Below are 21611 nucleotides of genomic sequence, written 5' to 3'. Positions count from 1 at the left end.
AGCGTAGGACGGGTATATTTGTTTGTACAAGGCCCTTGGAGAATGCAAAGGTGTATCAGGCCCATAGAACAGTGGTGTCCAGTAGAACTTTCCGTGCTGATCACAGTGCCCTACCTTACTGTTTTTGAACAATATGGTGGCCAGTAGTGGCTGTTGAGCACTCAAAGTGTAGCTAATGTGACTTAAGAGCTAATTTTTAAATTTAATTTAATTTTGATTAATTATAATTTAATTAGCCACATACAGCTTTTAACTATCGTATTGGACAGTGTAGCTTCCAGAAGCTTACAAGATAGTGAGAGATACAGACAGATAATTTAAGTACAAGGCAAGAAAAGTAACTGAGGGATAAGTACCCAGAAAAACAGATTTTGGTTGGGGTTCAGAGAGGACTTGTAATAGGAGGCATTTTCTTCAGATAGATTTTTAAGGATGAAAAGAATTTTCTTGTTAGGTGTGCACCTTAGTCTTCGAGGTGAAGTCTTTGCTTTTCAACATGTTAAAGAGGTCTTTTACAGCAGATTTGCCCAATGCAATGAGTCATTTAATTTCTTGACTGCTGCATCCGTGGGTGTTGATTGTGGACCCAGGTAAAATGAAGAATCTTGGGAGACGAAGAAAAGAATATGTATCCATGTGGTTCCTTAGTCGAATGAAACAAGGCAAAATAATGACCACTCAGGTATTACCATTCATATCTTTTCAAAAATAGGAGAAAACAATTGCCTTCATGTACAGTTGTATATCATCCTATTCATTCTCTGTTTCTGTTTATCTTATACTTTCAGTGACTAGCACAATACTTAGCACATAACTGATAACAGTAAATATTTGTCAGGTTAAATTGAATAGGTCCTAAGAAAGTGAGTAGATTTTTTTGTCCTTGGAATTTGCCAGATTACTTAGTATTTATTTAGCATTCCAAAATGGTTATGTTTTCCACTGTGTTAATAAATGAAGGCGTGTGGGCTATCTTCCCTTGGACTTGGTGCCTTCCTAATGAGACTACTGAAACAGGGAAATGAAAACACGTTGACAGGAGCATGGATTAAAATTTATGGCCCTTAGAGAAGGAAATAGCATTTGAAGTTTTGAACACTTAATGAAATGGAATATGGCCCGAAGCACTTTTTTAAATTATGGATGTCATTTAAGCATTTACAAATAGTTGTACCATGGGATGCAAATTACTGAAATTCCTTCCTACAAAGTAAACCATTATCTGACTCTGAAATAAAAGAAAATGCAAAATATTGCAAAAGACTTTGCCACTGCATTGTTACGCTCCCTACTGTACTTGAGTTGCTGTTTGTGAAACATTAATTAAATTTGCAACATTTGTGTTAACTGTTCAGTTAGCAGTTGTGAGCTTTTTCTGTGATTTATTTCTTCAGTTAAGGTGGCAGTTCTGCTTTGCTCAGGCCACTGCCTGTTAGCTGTAGCTTCCTTCTTTAAAGGATCTCATCAGAAATAAATTATAACCTCTAATCTTGGATGAGTGTGTGTGTGAATTGCTGGCGTTATTTACACTTTGTATTTAATTCCAGGTCCAGCAGTTTAAACAGGATCCACGCCCGACGACGTGTCTGCACTCTGTCTTCAACGTGCACACAGGAGATGAATTCTTCTCTTATGAGGAGTATGGTCACCTCCAGGTAAAAGGTTACAAATTTCTTTCTTCTCTATTCTTCACATCATAGAAGACTTGAGGCTATTTACAGTTTTACAAAAAGTAATATTTCATAAATTGTTTAGAATACCAAAAAGCCCATTGCCTTCCAGTTGATTCCGACTTGCGGAGACCCTGTAGACCAGAGTAGAACTGCCCCATAGGGTTTCCAAGGAGCGACTGGTGGATTCAAACTGCTGAGCTCTTGGTTAGCAGCCGAACTCTGAACCACTGAGCCACCAGGGCTCCTTGTTCAGCACAGAAGTAGAAAATCACCAGTGAAATGAAGAAAGTGAAATGGTAACCACAGGGGCTGTTAGTTGCTGTAAACATTAAATCTGACTGTGGGTTCTTGGTCCTCAAGCAGAAAGTGCTGCGAGGTAGATTTATAGTACCGTTGGTATCCAGGCGCAGAAAGCCTACAGCTCTCTCAGTAACAAAAGTTTTTACTTCTTATCTTAGAAGAATTTTTGTCACTTAGGGACTAGAGGAGGAAATATAGTTGACAGTGGTATAACAACAAATCAAGTTTTTCTCACACTGCTGTGGATTTTTAAATATACTAGCCTTCAGTAAAGCCAAATGTATACCGTTGAAATGCAACTCCAAAAGGCATTTCTGGAGTCCGTAAATTTTGTGTTATGTTAAATTTTATACCTGTGCTAAGAATGCACTGTAGGATTTCGTGTCGTCTTTCACCTTTTTTCCTTTCACATCTGTGTATCATTCTTAGCTAGGCATCCTGTGGCCTTGTTTCTAGGGTACAAATACGATGATGTATACTGTTACTGGGTGTTCTTCCTGTTCATCATTTGGTTCTGCAGTCTTTGAACAGAATCCTTATTATTCATGCATTTCCTACTAAAATGGGAATATCTCCTTTTTATAGACCCTTTCTTTCTAGAAATCTGCACTGTTTTACTTTAGTATGACTCATCCAAATACAGAAAGTGCAGTGCCTCCATTTAAATGCAGAAGAAATTCTTGTCAAGGGTTGAGTACAATTATTTGTGACCAGTTCCTTGGGGAATTTGTATTAAATAAATGTGTAGTCTTTACCTTAACCTTGTAACTGTAAGGTAAGTAGGTTTGATGTGCTTTTTGCTTTGACAGAAATATGTTTACTATCTGAAATAGAGTTTTTAGAAGATCATGGCTCATTTGTCTTCGTATCCCAGAATTTAAGGTCAGTACCTGACACACAAAACCAGAAAAACCAAATCAGTTGCTGTCAAGCCGACTCTGACTCATGGCAACCCTGTGTGTGTCAGAATACAACTATGCTCCATAGGATTGTCACTGACTGATTTTTCGGAATTAGATCCTCAGGCCATTCTTCTGGGATTCCTCTGGATAGACTTAAACCACCAGGCTTCAACCTTTTGGTTGGCAGCTGAGCATGCTAACTGTTCGCACTGCACAGGAATTGCAACCTGACATATCGCAGGTGTTAAATAAATGTTGGCTTGATGTTTGCTGATGTTTTGCTACAAAAGCACCCCCAAAACAGGGCAGAGAGCTCTTGGAGATGTAGCTGTAAATGACTGTCCATAGGAATGAGATTTGTTTGAAGTGATTTAGGACAGACTTAGTGTCAGTTCCAAAAGAAAATATTTGGGTAAGCCTGGCAGTGGGATGGATGAAGCACTTTTCCACCATGTGCTGAGAGAAGCCACTCAAGAGATTGTCAATCTAGAAAACCTAAAGCCTTGAACCTTGACATACCCTGACACCCACTGGACGCTGAATGCTGGGAAGTCAGCAGACATCTGGTAGACCTGGCTCCTGAGAGGGCTGCCAGCACAACAAGACCTCAGGTGTCAGTCACACAGGCCGCTTCGTCCAAGACCTCCCGGGCACCAGTCATTTTCTGCCCCCCCATTTCCTCTCAACCCCTGACAAGCTCTAATCTACTTTCTGTCTCTTTGTGTTTGCCTATTATGCATGTTTCATATAAATGGACTCGTACGGTATGTGGTCTTTTGTGAATGGCCCCTGTCACTTAGCATAAGGTTCTCAAGATGCATCCATGTTGTAGCTTGTATTTTTCACTGCTTCTTTTACACATCCCATTTAGGATTCTGTGAGTCTTCTTTTTGTTAAAGTGGGTTTTATTTTCTTTCTAATTTCTTGCCTAGATTATATAGTATGCACCTTTAAAAGAATGACAAACTAAAGAAGAAAACAGCAGATTTTAAATATGTTATATCATTCATTGAAATTAACAGATCCCTGCAGGTGCTTAAATTAATTCTGTGTTCTCTGAAAATGAAAGTGCTTCCAAGGTGTGCTGTGTCTTGTTTATGATGTTCACGGGCCGACACAGTTGGAACGTCTCACTGGCCAGTCGTCTTTGCATTTACCTACATTTAAATGGTCTGACATGGTGTAACTGCCTGTGGGGAGAACCGTTCTGAGTCTGAAAATAAATCTTAGAAACAAATGGTTATAGAAACAGTCGCTAACGTGCAGCCATTTCTCTAATCAAGTGTTACCCATCACAATGAATTTAAAGATTTTGGAGTTTTATATTCAAAGCTGAGATTTTATTGTGAACTGAAGCCATAGCTCCTTTATTTCAGACTAAGAAGGGCAATAGTTTTTATATGCTGTCAGTAGGGCAAATGACCTCTAATTTCAGCCTTTACGGTTAATTTTATAGCATAATATTTTTATTGCTTCCTTTAACCTTTCCACGTTGCTGTTTGTTTTCAGATAAACGCGGTGTCTCTCTATCTCCTTTACCTGGTGGAGATGATTTCTTCAGGATTGCAGATCGTCTATAACACTGACGAGGTACCCTGGCCCCAAATTCTGTGGTATTCAAGTTCATCTCCTGGGATTTTTTCTTTTATTTTGCTTGTAAAATCTTATTTTTTTATTTCATAAAAAATGCGATATCCTGAAATTCATATAATCACATATTGAATACATATCAAAAAGATGTTTATATTTTCAATGCAAAGCACTTCAGCAATGAATAAAAGATACAGCAGGCTGTAAAACTTAGGGCTGCCTCTATTTCAGGTGATCTGAAGTGAAAACTTGTAACTTTGAGAAAATTTTAGAAACAACGAAAGTGAAATAGCATTGGTAGATTTTCTTATAGTTATTATTATCTCTTCCTTCATTGCTTTTTGTAGCCCATCTTTTTTAAACTAAGAAGAAACCTTTATCATATTGTAATTATTCCTATTTGTGGGACCTGAGTAGGGGGCTTAATGTTTTTCAAGAGATTAAATACCATGTGTTTGTTCTTATTAGAAAATTTGAAAAGAATTTGTATCTCAAAGTTGAGAAGCATTTCTCTCACAGTCATGAACACTTTAACATGCACACCCACATTTTGAAATGTGCCAGAGTGAGAGCAAAAAACATTTATTATTGAGATGGCATATGCAGGGAGTAATCCATCACAGTGTAGGTATGCTGTCTATACATACCTTTTATTTATTTCTTATTTTAATTTTAAAAATTTATTTTTTGCTTTCTCAATATTTACCATACCCCCCTAAAAAAGAAAACTCATTGCCATTAAGTTGATTCTGACTCATAGTGAACCTGTAGGATGGAGTAGAACTTCCCCATAGGCTTTCCATGGAGCAACTGGTAGATTTGAACTGCTGACCTTACCCACCACGTCACCAGGGCTCCATGGTTTACTTTAAATCCAGCTTATCAACTGATATTTTTTCATGGCTGTGGTGCTTCAACCTTTCCATCTTGTTTTATATGACATCTCTATACTTAACCAACTTTTGATACCTCCTTCTTACACTTTATTCTATTTTTTCCCACTTCTTACTGATTTTTTTTTCTTGTTCTTAGAACTTTTATTTGATACAAACTTTTATATCGCTAATAAAATAAACGTTTACCATGTACACTTAAAATCCTAGAAGGATAAAATATCTCATTGCTGTTCACCGTCTTTCCTCTTGACAGTATTTACCGTGTCAAGAATCACATGGAGAGGCAGAAATGGGCCTGCAGAGAATCGTTCTCTGAATGAAGCCCCTTTCATTTAAATATTCCAGAGTATTTAATCCTTTGTAAAGTGTTGTGGCTCATGAGCCATTTTCTGTTTGGACCTTAGGACTTGGAGTGGCAAATTCCTAGTCCTTCCCACCACTTTTCTTCTTTGTTCATCCACATTCACGTCTTAGGGCAGTCCAAGAATCTGGGAAGTCCTACCACTCAACTTTTTTTTCTATTTACTATCAAATTTCAAATTAGCCAGGTTCTTATTTTTCTTAGCCCTGAAGAATAGAGAGTTTGGAGATGCAATTGCTTCTCATTATTCGCGATAGTTGTGTTCTATAAAGTCCCCACAAATACTCAAATATCGGATATTGACCGAGCTTCGTTCACCCTCATCTGTAAGCTTTTGTTCTTCTGAGCATTCTTTGAATGACCACAAAAGCAGCTCGGGTATTTTTGGTGAGTAGGCAGATTCGCAAATGAGCCCATGGGTGATGAAGATCGACTGTATATAGATATACATATAGGGATATATATATGTGTGTGTATGTAAATGAGGAGTCTGTGAATGTTGAGATGGAGTATATATAGATGTAGGTATAAAAAAATAAAACCCATTGCCATTGAGTCGATTCTGACTCATAGCGACCCTATAGAACAAAGTAGAACTGCCCTATAGGGTTTCCAAGGAGTGCCTGGTGAATTTGAACTGCTGACCTTTCGGTTAGCAGGCATAGCTCTTGACCACTATGCCACCAGGGTTTCCAGATGTAGGGGTGTGTGTATATACATATATATATATAATCTGTATGTGTGTGTGTATATGTAAATAAGGAACCCATGAATGATGAGGACCGACTGTATATAGAGGTAGGAATAGAGATATTTGTATGTGTGTGTGAGTAAACATTTATACGTATGGGTGTGTATATATGTAATATATGTTTTGTTAGGTGCCATCGAGTTGGTTCCGACTCATAACAACTGTATGTACCACAGAACGAGACACTGCCCAGTCCTGTGCCATGCTCACAGTCGTCGTTATGCTTGAGCCCATTGTTGCAGCCACTGTATCAATCCATCTCATTGAGGGTTTTTCCCTTTTCTGCTGTCTCTGTACTTTACCAAGCATGATGTCCTTCTCCAGGGACTGGTCCCTCCTGAAAACATGTGCAAAGTATGTAAGACGTAGTCTTGCCATCCTTGCTTCTAAGGAGCATTCTGGTTGTACTTCCTCCAAGACAGATTTGTTCATTCTTTGGCAGTCCGTGGTATATTCATTATTCTTTGCCAACACCACAGTTCAAAGGCGTCAGTTCTTCTTTGGTCTTCCTTATTCATTGTCCAGTTTTCACATGCATATGATGCAATTGAAAATATCATGGCTTGGGTCAGGCACACCTTAGTCTTCAAGGTGACATCTTTGCTTTTCAACACTTTAAAGAGTTCTTTTGCAGCAGATTGTCCAATGCAATGTGTCTTTTGATTTCTTAACTTCTGTTTCCATGGGTGTTGATTGTGGATCCAAGTGAAATGAAATCTTTGACAACTTCATTCTGTTATGATGATGCTTATTGGTCCAGTTGTAAGGATTTTTGTTTTTTTTTTATGTTGAGGTGTAATCCATACTGCGGGCTGTGGTCTTTGATCTTCATCAGTAAGATTATCCAGCTTCTTGGATTATTTGCTCAGCATACAGATTGAAGGTTACAACCCTAATGTACACCTTTCCTGATTTTTAAACCACTCAGCATCCCTTTGTTCTGTCTGAACAGCTGCCTCTTGATCTATGTAAAGATTCCTCGTGAGCACAATTCAGTGTTCTGGAATTCCCATTCTTCGCAGTGTTATCCATAATTTGTTATGATCCACACAGTCAAATGCCTTTGTATAGTCAATAAAACACAAGTAAACATCTTTCTGGTATTCACTGCTTTCAGCCAAGAATCTCCTGACACCAGTACCGATGTCCCTTGTTCCACATTCTCCTCTGAATCCAGCTTTAATTTTTGGCAGTTCTTTGTTAATGTACTGCTGCAACCATTTTTGAATTATATTCAGCAAAATTTTACATGCGTATAATATTAATGATATTGTTCGATAATTTCTACATTCAGTTGAATCACCTTTCTTTAGAACGTGTACCAAAGTCAGTTGGCCAGGTAGCTGTCTTAGCATAGACGAGTGAGCACTTTCAGCGCTGTATCTTTTTGTTGAAACATCTCAATTGATATTCCATCAATTCCTGGAGCCTTGTTTTTTTGCCAGTGCCTTCCCTGCAGCTTATACTTCTTCCTTCAGTACCATCGGTTCTTGATCACATACTAGGTCCTCAAATGGTTGAACATCAACCATTTCTTTTTGGTACAGTGACTCTTTGTATTTCTTACATTGTCTTTTGATGGCTTCCTGCATCATTTAGTATTTTGCTCATAGTATTGCAACTCAAGGCTGGAATTTTTTTCTTCAGTTCTTTCAGCTTGAGAAGTGCCAAGCATCTTCTTCCATTTTGGTTTTCTAACTTCAGCCTAGGAGATCCATGGGGCAATTCTACCCTATCATATAGGGTTGCTATGATTTGGAAGCACTTGATGACACACAACAATAACAAGTATGCTTGAGTGTCATTTCCTTGTTTGAAATTTCATTTATTCGGAAGTGGTCAGTTTCTTGTTTGGATCTTTAGGAAAAGTTTAGATTGCAAAGCTAGTAATAATAATATTGCACAAAACTACAGGTACATGTTTGATAAGAGGCCTGGAGATACCTCCTTTACTGACTGTGCCTTATGTGGAAACATTTTTGTCCATCTTACTTGGAAGCTCTTTTCAAGTGTGCTATCTTTCAGATTGGATGACACATGGGATTTCTTTCTTATTGTAGTAGTCAGATTATCTCTGAAGGTAGTGGCTTAAAACAATAAATATTTTTTATTCTACAGTTCCTAAGGGTCAGGTATTTAGTAGTGGCTAAGCTTTTTTTTTTTAAGCAGGGATTTGCTGGCTCGAGATCTGTTGTGAAGTTGCAGTCGTCATCTGAAGGCATTACCAGGGCTAGAGCAACCGCTTCCAGCTTAGTTCACCCAAATAGTTATTGGCAGGAGGTCTCACTTTCTCTTTGGCTGTTAATAGAGGGCCTCTCTGTGGGGCCAATTCAGCCTGTTACACACGACAGCTGGCTTCCTCCAGAAGGGAGATCTGAGACAGCAAGACAGAAGCCACAATCTCTTTTGTGACCTAGCCCCTGAAGTCACACTCCATCACTTTTTAACATCCTATTTGTTACACAAATCCATCCTGTTTTGTGTGGTGGGGACTCTACACAAAGGCATAAATACTGGGATTGGGGACCAGCCTGTCATGTTTAGTTTTTTGTTGAACTTTGTTAAAGTGATTTTTTTGTAATTTTTTTCTTATACAGTAAGACTCTTATTTTTAATTATAAATACAGTTATTTTATTTATCCTGATATTATTTAGTCTGCATTAACATTCGTTTTACGTACATATTCTGTCTTTTAACGTGTTAGCATTCCCCGCCCCCAGCTTCTGTTCATTCTATGGGTATCTTGGTGTTAGAGATTCTACATTTTGGTATGGAGTGTCAGGTTGAACTTGAAGAGTTTCCATCTTCTAAAAGTTAGAGCAAATCTTTTCTGTGAGTAATTTTAGAAGCCTTATAAGGTATTCTTATCTCCTGCTTGTCAGCAATGTAAATAGAAAAATGAGTAAGTTACTCAGACTACTTATAGATATTTTTCTCTAAATTTAGGAAGGTATCATTGTCCTGGTTTCCCAAAATGATATTTAGCAATAATAATAACAAAAATAGCTAATGCTTACGTAGCATTTATTACGTGCCCTCACTCTTCAGAGTACTTTTCATGTATTTAATCTGCACAGCAGCACTCTCAGATAGGGACAGTTATTATACTCTTTTCACAGATGAAGAACCTAATGCAGCGTGGCACCAAATGGCTTGTCCAAGGTTGCATACGAAGTAAATGGTGGGGCTGAGATTTAAACCAAGCAATCTGACTCCAGAGTCTATTCTCTGTGGCGACTGCGAGTGCCATTTCTTTGTCCTGTACAAATATGTATAACACGTGTCATGTGACAACATCATGTTCAAGCCATGGAGGTAACCAAGGAGACCCAAGGTTTGCAGATCTATTCACGTGTGGATGCAAACATTCGTTCACATGCCCTTGCAAGGATCATGTATTTACTCGACATATTTTATTGGATTTTTACAACAGGCCAAACATTAAGAGTATAACGGTGAACAAGAGACCTCAGGAAGTTCGCATTATCATGAAGAGAACAGAGAATTAATAAATATTTAAGTATATAGTATCATGCCAGGTAGTGGTAAATAATATATATTTTTAGGAATGTAAAGGAAAAACATAAAACAGAGGAACTGTTTTAAGTAGGGTCATCTGAAAAGGCCTTTCTGAAAAAATGGCATTTGAGCAGAGACCTGGCTGAAATAAGGAAAGAAGATCTGCAAATGTCTGGGGAAGAACACTCCATGCCGGGGGTTTGTGTGTGCTGGCTGCGCTTGAGGAATAACTAGAAGATACTCTGAGCTGGAGTGGAGCACGTGGTCAGAGAGTGGTAGGAGATGAGTTCTCAGTAATTAGGGACCATATCATGGAGCTTTGTGTACCATGATAAGGACCCGGTGTTTTGTTCTACCTGTGATGGGAAGCCATGGACGTTCTCGAGCTAGAAGTATGATGTAACTTCACTTATGTTTTAATGAATCATTTTGGTTGCTGTGTGGAGAAGAACCTATAGGAGGGCGAGAGCTGACTAAGGGGAACCAGTTCAGTTATTTCAGTAGTCAAGGGGAGGAATAACTGCTACAGCATAGACTAGCGTGGTGGTGGTGGGACAGATCTCATTTTGAATATAATATTCAATAAGTCTAGCTGATCGGTTAGATAAACAGTGTGGGGAAAAAAAGGTGAAGGTCACACTACTTGTCAGCATGAATAATTGGATGATACCATTGTCTGAGATGATAGAGAAGATGGGAGAGGAAGAGGTTTTGCTGTGTGGGTAGCAGTTAAGAGTTTGAGTTTGAACATGTTAAATTTGGTAAACCCTGGTGGCATAGGGGCAGTTCTGCTCTGTCCTATAGGGTTGCTATGAGTTGGAATCAACTCAGTGGCAATGAATTTTGGTATTAAGGTCACTATGAGTTGGAATTGACTCAACCACAATGGATTTTTGGGTTTATTAGGCCTCAAAGTAGAGATAATCACATAGGCGGTTGCTTGTCCTAGTTGGGAATTTAGGAGAGAGTGCTGAGCTACAGATACGAATTTGGGAGTCGTTGGTACATAAATGGTATAACCATATAGATAATACTTAAATCCAAGGAACTGGATAAGATTACATATAGAGGAGTTTAGATAGAGATGAGTAGGACTAAGCCCTGGACATACCAATAAGAGTACCCAGGAGGGGAAATCTAGGAGGAGAGGTCAGTGAAACAGGAAGGAGCACCCTGGAGGCTAAATGAAGAAAGTGTAAAGCAGAAATGATCAGCTATGCAACAGTGTTAAGAGGCTGAATTAAGATGAGGACCATTGTTTTAGTACTGTAGTCACTGGTAGTGTGACCATATAGCTTATCTCAAAACTAGGGCACTTTTGAGAATAAAAGGTGGCACTATTAATAATTATCCCAGGACAATAAGCATAAATCAGGACTATGGAGACTGTGTTATCTCAGTCACTGGTGACCTTGATGGGAAGGGTTGTGGTAGAAACAGCAATCTTGATTGGAGGAGAAAAAGAGGAGACGAGGAAATAAATAACTCTTGAGCAGTTTTCTCGAAAAGGGAATCCAGAAATGGCTTGGTAGCTAGAGGGGAATCCAGAGTCAGGGGAAGATTTTGTTTGGAGTGGGAGATAGGTTGATGGGAAAGATCCAGTATAAGAGAAACATTTAATGGTTCAGGACAGAAAAAAAGGCAATTAAAGGAGCAAAGCTCTTGAATAGGCAAGGTAGGATGGGCTATGATGTACAAATGGTCAGACCGTTTTTAGCTAGGAGCAGTGATGGTTCAGACATTGTTACAGGAAGGAACATATAAATAATGGGTACATGGGCAGTTAGGATGGTAGATAGAGAGATGGGCTGATGTGGAGTTTCTCTTCTGATTGCTACTATTATCTTCATGAAATACAAAACAAGAATGTCAGCTGATGTGAAAAGGGACCAGGGGAGATAGAGTTTTCAAGAGGAAAAATGAGTGAAATAATCACATGGACTTACGACTTTCAGTGAGAAAGAATTCCAAGAACCATTTTGATAAGTTTGCATTGTGTGACTGTATGTGATGGTTGAACTTATGTTACTAATTCTTGAGATTTGTGGCAAAAGCTGTTTTACCCAAACTATAGTTTTAATGATTTGGGAATGCTTTTATGTCTAGAAGCACTCTTAGGATTCTCATCTGAAATGTTGCTTAGAAAGAGTCAATGTATGGCTTCTTTGAGCCAGGTCAGTTATACTGACTACCATAAACCTAGCATCATCATTTGAAATGTACTTCAGTGCTGTTTAAAAATAAATGAGTCGGATTCCCAAAGACCAGGTTCAGTGATTCTCAAGGAGGACTTAGAAGATTGAGCCAGTAGCTGAACTCACTACTGAGACTTATTACAGCAAAAGCTACAAACCAAAACCAGCCAAGGTGGTGTATTGGATGAAGTCCAGAGGAAACTGGCTGCAAATGTCCACAAGTTTCTCCCCAATGAGTCACAGAGGACACGCTCAACTCCTGCAACACTGAATTGTGACAGCACGTGTGAAATGCTGTCTGCCTTGAAAGTTCATTAGAAACATGTTGCCCAAGGTTTTTAGTGGGGGCAGGTCTAGCCCCTGTCAAAATTCTGAGCTCCCTAAAGGAAAGCAGGTGCTCACCATAAACCACATTGTTTGCACAAACAGTTAAGGCTCAGTAAACCACAACTGTGGCTCAACAAATTATTCCTTTGTCTTTTCTATGAAAGAATATTTTATCATGTATTATTCATCTTAATTACAGGAACTTGTAGATTATATAAATAAAATATAAATGATTAAAACTGTTTTAGATGTTCTAATTTTAGAGCTTTTTGAAACACTAATGAAGCAGAACAGATCTGAACATAAATCAGAGTGTGTGTGTATATGCATACATACATGTATATATATTTTTGTTTATTCCAACCCAAATGGGAAAATTATACATGAAAATTAACCTATAGTCCCTTATTAATGTGAAATGTTAGAGATTTGTGAAGAGTAATTGAAATTCTTTAGTTGTGAACATCAAATGAGATAACATAGCTGTGTCATGTTTGCTGTGAAGCTACCTCTTTTTCCAGAGGCTTTTATTAGGTGTTCTGCTTTTGTTTGACGTTATTTGGCACCTCAGGATCTTTATAGCTGTTGCGAGCCAAGTTTCAGTGATGTCATTATATTTAATCATAAATAAAAAACTAAACACTGTTAAATGCAACAAGTGTAACTTTCACTTTGTTTCTTTGACCTTTTTTAAGTATGTATCTTAAGGAAACCTCAGTATTAAATTATCACTGGGTTTTTGGATGTAGATTCAAAGAAATACAGATCTCCAAATACAATTATCTACTCATATTTGTACAGTCACTAAAACAACTCCCAATTACTGCTGACCCATTATGTATTTTTTTGTTTGTTTTGGTAGGTTGCATTTTACAAGTAATTTTTCTCTTTCAATCCACATAGTCAAATATATTGGCATAAAGTTGTTCGTAACATTCTTTTATCATTTTTAACATCTGTAGGTTCTGTCGGCTCTGTAATGATGTTCTCTTTCGGTTCCTGATAGTTTATGCCATCTCTTTTTTCGTGATAGATTTTGCGTGAGGTTTTTCAGTTTTATTAGTCTTTTAAAGAACCAGTTTTCAGCTTTTTTGTTTTCCTACTTTTTTCCATTCATTTCTGCTCATGTTTTTTATTATTTCCTTCCTTCTGTTTCTTTATGCTTTATATTCTCTTTCCTAGTTTTTTAAATATGGAATCTTAAATCATTAATTTTCAGATTTTCTTTTTTTTTTTCCAATATGTGCATTTAAGGCTTTAAATTTTCCCTGCTTTCATTGCATTCAAAAAGTTTAGTTATGCCGTAATTTTATTATCCTTGAGTTAAAAGTATTTTCCAATCACTATTATGATATTTTCTTGACCAATAAGTTATTTAGAAATGTATTTCTTAGTTTAAAAATATTTATGGATCTTCTTTCCTTTTTAAAATATATTTATTTCTAGTTTAAATCTACGATAGAGAACATACTGTGTGTGCTTTCAACCATTTAAAATTTGTTGAGATTTGCATATGTCCCAGTGTCTTGTTAATATTGGTAAATGTTTCATATAAACCTGACAGGAATGCTGTCTTTGGTTGCTCTCTATGTGTTAATAAGACCAAGTTTGTTAATCATGCTATTCTGATGACTTGTTCTTGTTACGGGCCATCAAGCTGGTTCCAGCTCATAGCAACCCTCTAGGACAGAGTAGAAGTGCCTTCATAGGGCTTCCAAGGAGTGGCTGGTAGATTGGAACTGCTGACCTTTGGTTAGCAGCCAAGCTCTTAAACATTGCATAGCCAGGGCTCCTCAGATCATTTATATGTCAATGAATTTCCCATCTTTCTATTCTGTTAATTACTGAGAGAAGTGTGTTAAAATATCTGAGTTATTATTGTGGATTTTTTTCATTTCTCCATTTAGTTCTGCAACTTTCTGATTTGTATATGTGTGTTTTTGTATGTTATGTATATATATATGCAAACATATGCCTGTTGTTGTTAGGTGCCATTGAGTAGGTTCTGACTCATAGCGACCTGTGTACCACAGAACAAAACACTGCCCAGCCCTACACCATCCTCACCATCATTGCTATACTTGAGCCTATCATTGTAGCCACTGAGTCAATCCATCTCACTGAGGGTCTCCCTCTTTTTTGCTGACCCTCTACTTTACCAAGCATGATGTCCTTTGTAAAGGACTGGTCCCTCCTAATAACATGTCCAAAGTATGAGAGTCATAGTCTTGCCATCCTTGCTTCTAAGGAGCATTCTGGCTGTACTTCTTTCAAGACAGGTTTGTTCATTCTTCTGGCAGTCCATGGTATATTCAGTATCCTTCGCCAACGCCATAATTCAGATGCATCGATTCTTTGATCTTCATTATTCATTGTCCAGCTTTTGCATACATACGAGGTGATTGAGAACACCATGATGTAAGTCAGGCGCATCTTAGTCCTTAAGGTGACACCTTTACTTTTTCACACTTCAGAGAGGTCTTTTGCAGCATATTTGCCCAATGCATGCATCTTTTGATTTCTTCACTGCTGCTTCCATGGGTATTGATTGTGGATCCAAGTAAAATGAAATCCTTGACAACTTCAGTCTTTTCTCCAGTTATCATTATGTTGCTTATTGGTTCAGTTGTGAGAATTTTTGTTTTCTTTATGTTGAGGTATAATCCATACCAAAGGCTGTAGCCTCTGATCTTCATCAGTAAGTGTTTCAAGTCCTCTTTACTTTCAACAGGCAACATTATATCATCTGCATATCTCAGGTTGTTAATGAGTCTTCCTTCAATCCTGTCTGGCTTCTGGGATTATTTGCTTAGCATACAGATTGTATAAGTGTGGTGAAAAGATACAACCCTGATGCACACCTTTCCTGATTCTAAACCATGCAAGTATTCAGAAAACTTTCAAAGAATTATATGGAATGAGAGACATGTCCCTATGTGTCCCCTCAAAATACGTGTTCTAAGTCCTAACCTCTATGCTTGTGGTTAGAATCCATTTAGGAATGAGTTGTCTTTGTTATGTTAATGAGGCAGAGTCATGGAGCGTGTATTTTGAGTCAGTCTTTTATGAGATAATAAGAGCTATAAACCAAGGTGATTAGGGGGAGAAGAGCAAGCAGAGATGGGGGAAGACACATGCCAAGCCACATGAAGATCGTCCAGGGGCAGAAACTCAGAAGACACAAGGTTCTTCTCCCAGAGCCAACAGAGAAAAAGCCTTCACCTAGAGCTGGTAGCCTGAATTTGAACTTTAGCACCCTAAACTATGAGGAAATAAGTTTGTGATTTAAGGCGCCCGCCTGTGGTACTTCTTTTCCAGCAGCACTAGGCAGCTGAGACAGCCGTCCCGTTTCTGTGAGTTGCTGTGGAGTCTGCCCCACTCATGGTGACCTTGCAGATAATAAAATGAGATGTTGCCCAGTGCTGTGCGGTCTTCATGATCATTGGTATTGTTATGGGACAAAGCTTCCCAGCTCAGGATCAAGTCCTGTTTAGGTTCTTGCCTTTGACCAAGAATGACGAGTAGAGGCTCAGAAGTTCCACACGAACAAAGGTTTATTAGTGACAGAGAAAAAAAAGGGCTCATGAGGGAGGGACGGAGAGGGGCTTCTGCCTATGATAGCCTCCAGTCTCTCTCTGAATGGAGGTTTTCCTGGAGTTTATAAGGGGTTTAGGCAGGAAGGATCTCATGTTTTATTCAAGCTGGGGCTTTCTGAGAAATAAAACCCCCAAAAAAACCCACTGCCGAGGGGTTAAAAAAATTAGGTGCGTGTGCATCTGAAATCCAAGGTGGAGTCACTTTGGACAATGTCAGGTCCCCACTGCGCAGTCTTGGTGGCCACTTGACGAGACTGTGAGGTCACGCCCATTGTCACTGCACATGTCCCAGGGATCGCCTCATTCTGTTCATCTTTGGAAAGCAGCTTGTAGGGAAGATACGTGGGACTTCATGCGTCAGAGTCCAGGATATGGGTTATCTTGTAATACCACCTCCTATGGTGGGGTTCTGAAAAACAACTTACGAGAGAGATGCAGGACGCCAACCCCATAGTGGGGTCCTGAAAAACAACTTGGGAGAGAGATATGTAATACTTTGTGCATCACGGGCTGTATGTGTGGGTTGTCTTGTAACATCCCCCACTGGATAGAGTCCCAGATCAACGGGCCTGTTATTCCGGCCTTGAGGCTCTCCAGCCTTCTGTCCCTGTCTCAGTGTATTTGAGTCCATTGTTGTGGCTATCTTGTCAGTCCATCTAATGAGGGTTTCCATCATTTTCGCTGCCTGTCTACTTTACCAAACTTGATGTCCTTTTCTAGTGATTGATCTTTTCTGATGACATGCCCAAAGTAAGCGAGCCAGAGTCTTGCCAGCCTTGCTTCTAAGGAGCATTCTGCTTGTATTTCTTCTAATAGCCATCCTAATGAGTGTGAGGTGGCATCTCATTGTAGTTTTGGCTTGCATTTCCCCAGTGACAAATGTCTTCACATATTTTTTGATGTGCTTATTGGCCATTTGTATATCTTCTTTGAGGAAATGTCCGTTCAAGTGCTGTGGCCGTTTTTAAACTAGGTTGTGATTTTGTTGCTGAGTTGTAGGAGTTCTTTTTTTACTCTGGATATTAAACCCTTGTCAGACACATGCTCACCAAATATTTTCTCCTATTCTGTAGGTTTTCTCTGGGGTTTATTACTTTTAATATGCTTGATTCAATTTGCTGGCATTTTATAGAGATTTTTGCATCTATATTCATAAGGAATATTGATCTGTAATTTTCTTTTCCTGTGGTGTCTTAGTCTAGCTTTAGTATCTAGCTGGCCACATAGAATGAGTTAAAAAGCGTTCCCTCCTCTTCTTTTTTTAGAACATTTTGAGAAGTATTGGTGTTAATTTTTCTTAAAAGGTTTGGTAGAATTATCTGGCCTTGGAATTTTCCATTTTGGGAGGTTTTTGATTACTAAACCTCTTGTTGTTTTGGTCATCTAGTGCTGCTATCACAAAAATACCACAAGTGGATGGCTTTAACAAACACATTTATTCTCTCACAGTCTAGGAGGCTAGAAGTCCAAATTCAGGGCACCAGCTCCAGAGAAAGGTTTTCTCTGTGTCAGCTCTGGAGGAAGGTCTTTGTTAGCAATCTTCTCCTGGTTTAGGAGCTTCTTAGTGCAGGGAACCTGGGTCTAAAGGATGCACTCTGCTCCTGGCACTAGTTTCTTGGTGCCATGAGATCCCCCTGTCTCTCTGCTCACTTCTCTCTTTTGTATCTCAAAAGAGATTAAGACACAACCTAATCTTGTAGATTGAGTCCTATCTCATTAATATAACTACCTCTAATCCTGCCTCATTAACATCACAAAGGTAAGATTTATAACACATAGGAAAATCACATCAGATGACAAAATGGTGGACAGTCACACAATACTGAGAATCATAAAAGCCTAGCCTAAATAAATGACTCATTTTGGGAGGACACACTCATCCATAACACTCATTACAGGTTTGTTGAGATTTTCTATTTCTTCTTGATTGAGTTTAGGTAAAGTGTATATTTGTATGAATTTGTCCATTTCATTTGATCATCTATTTATTGTATATCATAATTTCTTATAATCCTTTTTATTTCTGTATGATTGATAGTAACGTCCCACATTCATTTCTGATTTAGTGTTTCTTTGTCAGTCGTATTGATCTTTTCAAAGAATGTACATTTTATTTCATGGATTCTTGTAATTATTTTTCTACTCTCTATCTCCACTCTAAACACTCTAGTCTACAGTATTTCCTTCCTTCTGTTATCTTAGGGCTTAGTGTGCTCTTCTTTTTTTATTCTTCAAGGTGTGCAGCTAGGTTATTGACTTGAGATCTTTCTTCTTGTTTAATATGGCGTTTACAGCTATAAATTTCCCACTGAGTATTACCTTTGCTGTATCTCATAAGTTTTGGCATGTTGTATTTATATTTTGGTTTCTAAGTATCTTCTAATTTCCCTTGTGTTTTCTTCTTTGACTCATTGTTTATTTAATGATGTATTTTCTAATTTCCCTTATGTTTCCTCTTTGATTCATTGTTTATATAATTGTGTGTTGTTTAATCTCAGCTTTTCTTGATGAAAGGAATTTTTCATCGACCCAATTTTTTTGTTTTTGTTGTTATAGTTTTGGTAGTGTCTTTCAGGTGGTATAGTGTCTTTAAGTACAGCTATGTATACACAAAAAGTTTAAAAAAAAAAAGTCAAATTGTTACCTGTTTAAAGAGCATTCTTCTCTAGAGGACTGATCTAGTCACCACATTCATTGCCTAAACTTTGCTACCATTCTCTGTCCCAAACCCATTCTTCTTGCTGATTGTTGGTGACTTTTGTACATATAATTATTATTGTATTACAGTGTTATTCAAAGCCTATAATGTGTATGATATGTCCTAGAAATAATTAAATATCAACTGTTGCTCAGCTGTGGTCAAATCTTTTTTGCAGTGTTGCATCTATTCTGGACCGCCATCATATAAGTGGAACCAATAGATACTGGGTGGAATTCAGATTTTTCAGTATTATTAAATAGGGTTTTGCCAGACTTAATAGTCTGACTGAGACTGGAAGGACTCTGGAGGTCATGGCCCCCAGACCTTCTGTTAGCCGAAGACCGGAACCATTCCCAAAGCCAACTCTTCAGACAGGGATTGGACTGGACTATAAGGCAGAAAATGATACTGGTGAGGAGTGCGCTTCTTGGCTCAAGTAGACTCATGAAACCATGTGGGCAACTCCTGTCTAGAGGGAAGATGAGAAGCCAGAGGGGGACAGAAGCTGGCTGAATGGACACGGGGAATACAGGGTGGAGAGAGGGAGTGTGCTGTCTTGTTGGCAGGAGAGCAACTAGGAGTACATAGCAAGGTGTATATAAATTTTTGTATGAGAGACTGACTTGATTTGTGAACTTTCACTTAAAGCACAATTAAAAAAAAAAAAAAGGAAAGAAAGTAGGGTCTTGGAGAGGGCTTATGTCCCTATAAATAACCGAGAATATGTGTAGGAAATGTACATACTCAGAGAGATACAGATGGTACAGATTATTTCTTGAGCTCTTTTCAATCCAATCTCTGATGTTTCAAAAATGTAAGTTGTATTCTGTTTTTGTTAACCAAACAATAGTGTTTCCTACACATAGGAATATGTCTCTCATTCCATATAATTCTTGGAAAGTTTTCTGAATGGAATTGTTTTGTTTTGTTTTTGATGTGTATGTTTGCAAGTGGAGATAAAGAGCATGGAGGAATTTAAAGATTGTGAATATTGTCATGATAGTCTCTGCACTCAGGATAATATATACTCTGGAGATTTAAAAATATTTTTCCACCTACCATATATTGCTATAGACATCTTTAGCTAATTAAAGAATATTATCACAGCCAGAAATACTCTCAAATAAGAGTTGTTTTGAAATAAAGCTGATAGATAAGAATACTGATATTTTCATGAGTCAGAGTAAGATGTGTGGCAACTTCTCTCATTGCTGAAACAAATTTTCTAAAATACATAAAATGATCATTGTTCAATAGGAATTCACCCCTCTGTGACATTTCAAAAGAAAAGAATGTAGTATGAGTAATTGTTCATAATAATGCATTTATTTCCCAAATATATTTATATTTAATCAATAGGGATTTAGAACCTTTAATGCTATAGTCATTTTACATGTATATACAATGAATATATCTAAGGTCTTTTTTCTGTTTCAACAGGAAATGTTTACATTTTGGTTTAGCACTGACTTACTTGTCTAAAAATGTTTAACCTGTTATCATGCAGTATGACAATTACTTTAGAATTTTATAGAAGGAATCTGTTATGTAAAGGAACCTGCTTGAAAAAGTGTCCTTTTGTGCAGGTGTTTCTATTTGGACAGTAAAATGAGTTCTCGTGAAGTAGAATTTATTTGCATCGGTCAGTGTAAAATGTACTGTCTGGTTACCAAGTAAATTTGTAGCGAGTGTTCTTAAATTGTAGCATAAAAGTGAGCTTTCAGCATTATTCCAAATTACTGTAAGGCGAGAGCAGGAACTTCTGCAGCTGTGGGAAATTTTGAATGATTTTCTTTCCATGTAATATGCTGTTTAAGATTTAGTCTTTCTATTTTTTTGGTTTTATTATATATTAAACAAGAAAGAGCTGTTAACATTCCATAGTTGTGGAACATTTTGTAGATATTTCACCAGCAATGAAAAACCACAATGAGCTAATCTGTTTTTAATCATTCCTCAGCCATTTCTAAGCAGCACCAGTGCATTGTGAATGTGGCGCTATTAGTCATCGGTTCTCAGCCCCCATGGTAATGAAGTCTCTGATCATAAGATGAGGTGCTAAAGTTAGTGTTCAAATATTTGTTCTGTTAGTAACATTCTTTGTGGATATTGTTTTCTAGTTCTGAAATTACTGTGTTCATCGGCCCTGTGTTGTCTGACTGAGAAGTCTCAAAGGGAAAAATTTTAGTATTTTTCTTTCTAATATATCATAAAAATTCCACGTGGCTCACTTAAAAATTTGAAAAGGCCTTTCAGGGACATTTTAAAGCAAGTTATGTTATTTGGTGTCCAATGGTATTGAAAAATGGCTGTTATTTTTCTTTTGGTTGCAGTATCGCTGATCTGGCGAAGTTTATAGGATTTTTCCAAATTCTGGGATGAAGGTTCTTCAGATTTGACTACACTTGAACTTGTGCCCTGTAGCAGTATAACAGAGTTTGAAGAATAACAGGCCCCCAAGGACAAACTTTTTTGACATTTGAGAACAAAGCTGAGTACAGTTTAGACAGGAAAATACTTTTATTATTTGATTTTAATATCCCTTGATCTTAAAAACACAAATTATCACTGTTATAGAATAGGGACAGCTCCTAAAGCATTCTCCTCAATGATGCAAAAGCACTGAAGAGATAATTGCCTTTTTTTTCAGTCTTGATGCAAAGTGTGTGTGTACCATGTATGAAGAACTATGGTGAAACAAGGGTCAGTAAGTCGGCATCTCATTCAGACTGGGTCACCAGGAAGTTTTCCTCATCCGTGAAATGTCCTCATTCAGCTTGATATCTAAAGTGTATTAGC

At 37.9% G+C, this 21611-nt stretch overlaps 1 protein-coding gene across 4 annotated transcripts in view; it reads left to right on the top strand.

The window, feature by feature from the left end:
• Nucleotides 1-21611, top strand: part of PHKB (phosphorylase kinase regulatory subunit beta) — a 257076-nt gene that overhangs the window by 52864 nt on the left and 182601 nt on the right. For all 4 annotated transcript variants that reach the window (XR_007514667.1, XM_049864306.1, XM_049864304.1 and 1 more), the window contains 2 exons: nt 1548-1655; nt 4385-4465. Coding sequence is in view for 3 of the 4 variants with exons in the window: in XM_049864306.1 (XP_049720263.1) it covers nt 1548-1655; nt 4385-4465 (189 nt within the window). In the remaining variant the exon portion in view is untranslated. The remainder of the gene's footprint in view (nt 1-1547; nt 1656-4384; nt 4466-21611) is intronic.

Source organism: Elephas maximus, chromosome 21 (genome assembly GCF_024166365.1).
Source record: "Elephas maximus indicus isolate mEleMax1 chromosome 21, mEleMax1 primary haplotype, whole genome shotgun sequence".
Taxonomy (NCBI): Eukaryota; Metazoa; Chordata; class Mammalia; order Proboscidea; family Elephantidae; genus Elephas; species Elephas maximus.
The sequence above is the reverse complement of the archived record's forward strand: the minus strand, read 5'-3'. Positions and strand labels throughout refer to the sequence as shown.